This window comes from Solanum verrucosum, unplaced genomic scaffold (genome assembly GCF_900185275.1).
Source record: "Solanum verrucosum unplaced genomic scaffold, falcon-dt-bn FXZP01000236.1, whole genome shotgun sequence".
In the NCBI taxonomy this organism is placed as follows: Eukaryota; Viridiplantae; Streptophyta; class Magnoliopsida; order Solanales; family Solanaceae; genus Solanum; species Solanum verrucosum.
The window spans coordinates 638,654-647,918 of NW_026020806.1; the positions used below are offsets into that span (position 1 = coordinate 638,654).

At 28.2% G+C, this 9,265-nt stretch overlaps 1 protein-coding gene across 1 annotated transcript; it reads right to left on the reverse strand.

Annotated features, from left to right (window-relative positions):
* Nucleotides 1-4,859: 4,859 nt before the first annotated feature.
* On the reverse strand, nucleotides 4,860-7,937 carry LOC125813149 (protein XRI1-like). The gene is made up of 5 exons (XM_049492639.1): nucleotides 7,797-7,937; nucleotides 7,105-7,274; nucleotides 6,922-7,006; nucleotides 6,144-6,278; nucleotides 4,860-5,387 (listed from the first exon to the last, which is right to left on the reverse strand). The coding sequence occupies exons 1-5, from the start codon at nucleotides 7,888-7,890 to the stop codon at nucleotides 5,101-5,103; spliced, it is 771 nt and encodes a 256-aa protein (XP_049348596.1). The 5' UTR covers nucleotides 7,891-7,937; the 3' UTR covers nucleotides 4,860-5,100.
* Between the last annotated feature and the right edge of the window lie 1,328 nt (nucleotides 7,938-9,265).

The following is a 9,265-nucleotide window of genomic DNA, read 5'->3' on the forward strand; positions in this document are numbered from 1 at the left end:
AGGTAGAGAAAGTTTTTTCAATAGACCCTAAGCGGAAGAGACAATTAATGCACTGCATTAAATATTATATTTATATTCAGAGTAATTTTAAACGAAAAACAACATTAAATATGTCTAATAACAAACAGTAATATAGCTATGAATTTTAATTAACAAAAATATAGCAATTTTGGAAAGTTTCTCATATTATTATTTCCTTAGTGAAATAATTAATAGATGACAATATTATTTGTTGAAAAAATCATTTACTATTAAATCTTCCACTTATGCATACCTAACTTATAAAATTATTCATACCTACTATAATGAAATAATAAAAAAATAAAAAAATTGTGCACAGAAATGTCAAATGTCCTTCCAAACCAGGTCTAATATATAATTGTTTCAGAAAAGACAAAAAAAAAAAAAAGATATTTTGTTTAGTTTGCCATACAGCTATAAGATATGCCAGCCATAATTATTAAGTTTAATTAATATATACGCCTACTATAGTCTATACTTTTAATTTTAATAAACTTTACATTATAATAAAAAGAAACATTAATCTAAATACTGTAATACAGTCGAACTTTGTTTTTATAACTGTGTTATAACATTTCACTAATGAAACAAGTTTCTTTGGAATCAATTTTTTATATTTTATTTTATTTTTCTATAATAACATTCTACCTGTAATAATAATCACATTCATTATAACAATATACTCTTTGTAAAATTATTCCTATATAATAGTCATTCTCAAATATTTTCCACATCTTATCCCTTTCTTTTTCCCATAGTTTTCAAACAAGGTCATATATAGTCTAGAATTCCACCTCACCAACCTATTAGTAATTAATAGATTAATTTCAAATTAAAACATAAATCATGCACATTACACTAATGATTAATTAATTAGGGTCCTACATATAATTAAACTTTAAACATAGGGTGATGATTTTCCTTTTTTTTTACCAAATCTTGTTTTTATACCAATTGTTACATAGAATGATTTGTCCTTCACCAAGTGTTATGGGAAATGGTCCTTTTTTTATGAAACTTATTATATGGTAACATGTGCCTCCTATAATAGCTACTCATTATAATTTGTCCTATATTTAAAATTTATGGACTATAGAGTATGGACCTTCCACCAACAATATTATATTTTTAATTTTAGTGAAATTAAAGTAGCATAAGTGCAAACATGTATCAAAAAGAAAGTTTGACAATATTACTAGTTATAGTTATATTAACTTTACTTTTATCTCATGAAAACATCATTTGTATGTTTTCTAATATAGTATAGTATGTTTCTTTTAAATGATTTAGTGCATCTCGATTTATTTAACGATTATTTTTTCATTAATCATAATTTAGACAAATATGAAAAAATCGTCTGGTATACTCACTATTTGCTAAGTTTGTTACTACTCAAACTCTTTTATTTGATCACTAGATATCAAAAATATAACTTCAAAAGTCCGGAAAAATAATTATCCCCAAAACTATGTCCTCTAAAAAAAAAAGGAATTACTTTGACTTCTTAAAAATAATTGGCGATAATTATTTGATTTTTGAATCAAAGAATGTTTTTTCTTCCGCTCAGATCTTAAATGTTAAAGGGGTAAGGTGAAATTGAGTTATATTAAAATTATAACTCCTAAATATAAAAATTAATTTTTTTTATGAAATAGACTAAATGATAAACTAAGACACATAAATTGAACTTGAGAATATTATTAATAACTAAAAAATATAAACCAGTATTGTTTATCCACACAACAACTATACTTGTCAAGGATTTATTTTTTTATCAACCTTTACCTTTTATTTTCTTTTTTTTCTCTCTTTATTTTTCTTTAATAAATGAGCTTCTTTCTTTTTTTCTTTTTCTTTTTTTCCCCTTTACTAATTTCAACTTATTATATTAAGCCTTAGGATGCAATAGAGTCAAAGATAGTTCACTTTAGTCACATGCATTGCTTTCCTAATAAGTTTTTTTTTTCCCCTTATCACCTAACACTTCTAAATTCTTTTTCAAGAAATAGACCTAACACTAATTATTTGATCTTATTAATTTATTGTATTCGTATAACATAATTGTCAACATGATGCAAAGGGGCTACTTAGGGATTACAATTTTTTGATAAATAATAATATAAAAATACTATAATAATAATATACCAATTATAATTTCAGAAGTAAAATCTGAAGAGAATAAAACTGTCACGATCCAGACCGTCGTGATTGGCACCCACACTAACACTTCGATGGGAGAACCACTATTACAACTCAACCAAGCAAATAATCTAAAAACTAAGGCATTTAAAAATAGAGTTCCCATAAACTTCAACAAAAGTCTAACAACGAACTAAACAATGCGGAAGAATAACCTAGAACCTGAAAGTCAATGTACCAAAACATCTAAAGTTCAACAAGTCTAAACAAGAAGGGATGCAACCCCAATCTAATGAACTAATCAACTAACTAGAACATAGTTTAAGTCCGAAAATGGTGGACATAGACGAAAGAGAATTCTATGGCAGCCTGGAAGAATTGGCTCACCCTTGAATTCGAAGTGACGGTCACTGATCTCCTAAGCGAGGTCTGTCAATATATAGCCGCTTGAAGATGCTCTGTACTCAACAAAAATAAGAGCAAGTGCAGAATCAGTACACAACCACAATGTACTGGTAGAATCAGGCGGCTATCCCACTAGTGCAACATAAACAAATCAAACAACATTATAATCACATGCATATATATCAACATATGCAACATTATCAACATTTACGAACAACGCGCAACTTCACATTTTATATCAAATCATTGGTTCTCTCATGAAACTCAAACACAAACAGTTAGCATGCCGGAACGTGGCAACCGATCCCATATTTATGCTGGAACGTGGCAATCGATCCCATTTTTATGCCGGAACGTGGCAATCGATCCAAGTTAGTTATGCCGAAACGTGGCAACCGATCTCATTCACACACCACAATCACAATCACGGGTATATCATCAAGATCATACATTTAAGTCATGATTTCATGACATTCATCAATTATCTATCTCATTTACCACAAGTGTGATCAACATTGCAACATTCATCCATATACAAGTATCATAATGAAGCAAGAACAAACATACATCCCACAATCATAGAATCGTAACCATCACCTACCTTGAAACAGGCTTGAAACCCTAAGAAACTTGATCCTTCCCTTTCCGGATTCGTTCCGCTTGTTCTTGGTCTACAAACAATCAATATAATACGGGAATCAATAAACAATCACTAATTACCCAAATCTATAACAATTCTATGAATCCTAGATCATACCCATGATCCTAATTATCCAATTTACGGTTGTTTTCACCATAGAATCCATAACAAAACCTTCCCCATCAATATTCACCCATTCTATTACGTTCTACTGATCGAAAAACGGATTCAGGAAGTGAAGAGCTTACCTTTAGCCTCAAGAATGGTGAAAAACGAGTAGGAGTCGCCTGGGGTCATTCCTTAGCTCTAAAAGTCAAAATGTGCATAATGAGGTCGTTTAGGGGTTTATTAACGACTTTAATTCGCATCGGGACCCGCCACAGCGGCAACGCCAGAGCTGCAAAAATCACCGCCAAAGCAGCCAAAATGAAACAGAGAGCTATTTTAAGAATTCTAAAATTCCCATTTCACAACACACCTCTAACCCACGACACACAGTAAATTCCTTTTATGGTAAGATCGATTCCGGGAGTTCTACTCGCCCAAATTCAATTCCGTAAAGTCGTACGGATTCCTTAACGAGTTATCTAACTACTCAAGTAATCAAAATCATAAATGATTCACCCGATTGTTACCAGATTTCCCTACACCTCAATGACTCTGATTTCGTCCAAATCTGGACAAGGTTGGGAAAATCCAAATACTACGAAAAAGTTTTCCGGCCCCAAATTTTTCCCCCGTTGACTTTTCTATAAAGACAGGATCAGGTCGTTACAAAAACATACATAGATCTTATTTGTATTTTTCTAGGAATAAATAGACCGTTTGCAATAAATTATCACCTCAATTAATAAGTGTGTATTTTTTTTTACCTCTCTTACTATGAATCTTCACAAATTTCATGAGATCTGAGCAAATCAATTATCATTATGTTATGATATATCGATACTACTACTTCATATTTGAGGATATTGTAATTCTAAATATAGTCCAAATATCACATATTTTTATATAGTGGTAATTGGTATCAAAACATATGTTTTGTTAATTAAAAGCCAAATATGCTTAGATAAATATTATAAGAACCAAAGTTAAAAAATATCAATACATGAGGGATTAAAAGTGAAATTATCCCAAATTTTAAGGTAGGAGAAGTAATACATCTTTTTTTAACTAGTCCCGTATATATGTTTCAATTTAGATGACATACTTCGAATAAATTTAAAATAACTAATTTTATATTTTATTTTAATGAGAACTAAGAATTTTTTTTGATAATTACACAGATATTATGACACATTTAAGTTCATAAATTCAAAAATATTATAGCCATATAAATGATACTCCTACATCATATTTTAGACCATAATTTCTTTTTAAGAAAAATATTTAAAACTAGAGTAACATTTTTGGATTATTATTAGGACCTTTTTTCAGTCCATTATTCTGCTCAACTACGTACAAACAAGATCCCTTTATAACTCAAAATAGTACTTAGAAAATCTTCAAATTGTCAGAAATAAAATTTTAAAAGAAAAACATTTTTCATTCTAATTTTCAGTAATAAACATATAATCTGTACATACACTAACCTCCATATATCTATAGATATCATAATTCATACCCCTTTTTCATTAAATAACTACATAGCATGTCAACAAGGGCTAAACGAGCTAGGTCTTTTCATCTGAAACGTTGTCAAAGATATATTGACGACAATATTTTTTCTCTATTTACAAGCCTATTTCATCAAATGAGCAAAAGATAAAATATAAAATTACATATTCTCTTTTAATTTTACCTTCCTATCTGATCCTACGTACCTTGAAAATTTAACAAATAGATGATAAGCCAACACTAGCTACCTAGGTACGTCCTCTCTAACTTGTCCTCAATCACCCTCGAGTCCTTATAATTGTGATTGTCCCTCTCCCTTGAGTATGAATTTTAGTGAGTGCGACCACCGTCTTGCCGGACAATCCTGGTCCGGCAGGACAGACGGTCGGACGACATGCAAAGTCCCCCACCGGATGCCTTACGGGTCGGGTCGGCCTCATTAGAATCCTCTCGTTAATGTCATTTAACGTCACGTCTCCCTCTAGCCCTCCGGGCTTCACTAGCCCAAATGGATACACAATTTTTCCACACATCCTTTTCTTGCTTCTCTTTTGATCACCTCCTCCTTCAAATTAAAAAAAAAAAAAGTCAGTCAAAGACAGTTCGCTATATAAAACATTTTGTATTTGTAGATTTTGAAAAAAAATTACACTTTAAAGAATGTGATGTAACAAGTCTATTCTGATATAAACATTAATGACTTCATTCAACTTGTAACCTATAAATAATTATATAATTATATAATTAAATGATAAATTATTTGCTTTACAGTTACAAAATATTATTCAAATTAAAAAAGCAAGTCAACAATATTAGTGGTTACTTTTTGACTTTTGAGTATCCAATATATTTGTACCATTTAAACATTTTTCATTTTTGCTATTCAACAGTAGCAAAAAAAAAACATATTAATAAAGATTTAATTAGTTAGTAACTGAAAATTCTTATATAAATTCGCACTTTAATTAATAAGTATAGACTTTAATGGAATTTCTTTTTTGAAAATGTCAAATTAAATAGGGTATGCTGTTATGAGAAAGAACAACAACCCCCACACACAAAAATAGGCTAGTGTGATCTTATTGTATGTAAAAATATTTTTTTTCGAGCATATGCATATATATTTTGAGTCAAAAGTAATGAGTTTAATTTAAAAATCAAATATCCTCAAAACCAATCTCATAATTCAAGGGAGGAACTAAAATTTTAATTATGAATTTAATAAAATTTAATAACTTTGATCAAAATTCGGCATTCTCGTTAAAACATAATCCACATAAGATTATAATTAATTATAAAAGAAACAAAATGAGAGAGTTACCATATTGTAGAGGTTGTTTATTATGATGAGATGATGATGTTGGTGAAGAATTAGAAGAATAATAATAATTTTCTGAGATTGCTTCCTCCTCTGTTCTTTTGGAATATTCTTCACTCATTTTGCTCATTGGATCCCCTATAATTAAATTAATCATTAGTATAAATTATCATTATTATGATCATAATACAAATTTATTAAAACAAACATAATACCATAAATCAGGAGTCTTTTAAATTTCAATTTAACATGCAAATCATAACGGCAATTACTAATCATTACTCCATACCAAACGTTTTTTTTAAAATAATAATAATTGCATTGGACAAGTTCTAGGTTAGAGCAAATTAGTAAAATAGTACTATTTGTTAGTAATAATGTTTAAGTTTTACTAGTAATGACGTAAAAAATATTCATATAATTAGGGTAATTATGTGTAAATAGTTTTTTTTTGTATGTGTATAATATAATATAAAAAAATCATTTCAAAAGAGCTTGACCATTTCAAAAAGCTATCTATAATGATCATGATTATTATAAAGAGGTCTAAAAACAAAAGGCAAAGGTTGTCTGATGACGGCTAATGCTATAAAGAGATCTGACGATGTAATTTAAATTTTAATAAAAAGAAAAGAAAAATCATAGGAAACAAAGCTAAATATCAAGATTTATATTACTAAATTACACCAATAGAAATTAATTCCATTTCTAAATTATTTAAGCAAAATAAATATTTAATTATATTGAGATAAATTAAAAGAGAATTAAGAATTAGAATTACCAGAAAAGCTATCACACTTGGTTATCTGGCTAAAAGAATCATAATCCTCAGAAAATTGTTGGTCAATTGTGGAGCTCCACAAATTCTGCAACATAAATAAGAAAAAAAACATAGAATTACAATTCAACAACAAAAAAAAAAATGCCATAGAATTAACAAAGTAATTAATGTAATTAATTATACCTTAATGGAATTATTTGAATCTTCATTTTGATAATTCTCCTTGTCATCATCATCATTAAACAATAATAAACGCCTTCTTTTCGAGTTGAATTTGAATAAAGCATCTTGTAGATATCCACTTGATAAGTCACAATCAACATTTGACAAAAATGGAGGAGTGCTCTCCATAACTATAAAAAAAAATTAAAAAAATTAGCAGGGGCGGAGTTAGAGAGACGAAAATAAAAATTATAAGGTTATTTATATACACCACCAAAAAAAAATAGCAGAGGCGGAGTTAGAGAGGCGAAATTTTTTTATAAGGTTATATATATAGATATAGCACATAGTAAATTACTTGGTGAAAAATTTGCTTCGAACTGTTGAATTTCTTTCATCGAAAAATTATGTTACACATGCATAAGATAAATATGTTATGTATCTCTCTATATATATAGTAAATATTGAATTCTTCGATGAAAACTATGCATTCACCACTACTCGTTAAGCCAAACAAGAAAATTGAGAACAAGAAGAAGATAGAAACTAAAGAGTAGTTAGATGGCGAAGCTAGAGAGACATAAGGGGATTCAACACCGTAAAATGACTAATGTTCAAATAAAATTATGTATAGTAAATGTTAAATTCTGACTCGACTATTAATGACGAATATCGAAATAAGAAAATGAGAGAAGCAGAGATAGATGTTTTACATGAAGACATGTCATTGTTGAAAACTTCAAGGCCATGGAAGTCACAACCTAGGGAAGAGAAGCTATTGTAAGCAATTGAGTGAAGGTCACCCATATTTTTTTTCTGATTGATAAGTTTTTGTGTGATGCAGAGAAGAGTAAGTACTCAGTATGTGTGTATGTTCCAAATGTGTCATCTAGTATTTAAATAGAGACAAAAGATATGGCCCATCAAAGAAAAATAAAGACAAGGTGCAAAAAATATAATTAAAAAAATAATGGGGAATCAAATGTTTCAAAGGAAGATTTGGGGCTTATACTTGAAGAGAAAAAAAACCTGTGACCTCACTTATTACCTCATTTATCTCAATTTATGTAATACAAGTGAAATATTGAAAGTCAATTAAAAAGATTGTCGAAATTAATATCTTTTAATTATTTTTAATTGTTATTTATTGTTACTTATAGTATTTTTTATACGTAGTTTTCAAATATAGAAACTTTATTTAAAAAAATTTAAAACTTATATATATGAATTTATGATTAAAAAAATGTAGAAGTTTATATTTCAAAATTTCAATGGTACTATATAAATTTGAGACATAAAGAGTATGCTTTTAAGTCTTATGGTAGGATATATGATATTTTGAGAACGTGTGGCTAGAGTAGGCAAATGAATTCAAAATTTGATTTATATTAACAATAAACTTTTAGGATAATAATTTTAAGTAATAGTGGTTGGATTTTGAAATTTGTTTGCAGAGTTCATATATAAGATTTGCAAGCGCAATAATTATCTTTTCAAAATTTGTTGAGTTTTTCTATTTTGTATATTTCATTTTGTAATTTCAAAATCTTTTAATTAATTAACGTATTTTTTTTGTTATTTTGAGTTAAAATTATTGAATTCTGTTAAATTCATATGTTAAAGTTTCCCCCATACTTATAACATGAAGAAACATTTATATTTTTATAAAAATTAATGGGTAGGTATATGACAACTTACCCTCATTGAATATTTAAATCAAACGAATAGAGACTAACACATACTTCATTATTTATAATATGAACTTTGTCTTTTTCTTATTCTCCAGTCATTATTTTTAAATTCCTAAAATTTGTCCTCTAGTCTTTTAATTTGCCTCCAATAGTAGCTATCATATAGGTTTGTCAAATTTGTCTGCAAAACTAGCCTCCAGGTTATATTGGGAATTTATTTATTTATTTATTCCTCTCCTCTTTGACATTCATTTAGTTTTATTAAGTATTAGTATTTTATAAGGAAAATTAAATAAGACTTGTATTTGTGAATTTTAATTTCAGCCCTTATGATATATATATATATATGTATGTATGTATCTTAATATATTTATTTTTTTATTTAAGATGTGTTTTGGTCTTTTTATATAAGAAACATGTTATATCCAAACTATTTCTAGACATATATATCCCTTAAATATTATGCATCAATAAAATATACGAATAATTAA

Excerpts from the sequence above, each read along its gene's own strand:
- LOC125813149 (XM_049492639.1), bottom strand. The coding sequence starts at position 7,890 with ATGGGTGACCTTCACTCAATTGCTTACAATAGCTTCTCTTCCCTAGGT. Across the intron at positions 7,007-7,104 it reads ATTCAAATAATTCCATTAAG|AATTTGTGGAGCTCCACAAT; the intron begins GTATAATTAATT and ends TTTATGTTGCAG. Across the intron at positions 5,388-6,143 it reads TAAACAACCTCTACAATATG|GAGGAGGTGATCAAAAGAGA; the intron begins GTAACTCTCTCA and ends TTTAATTTGAAG.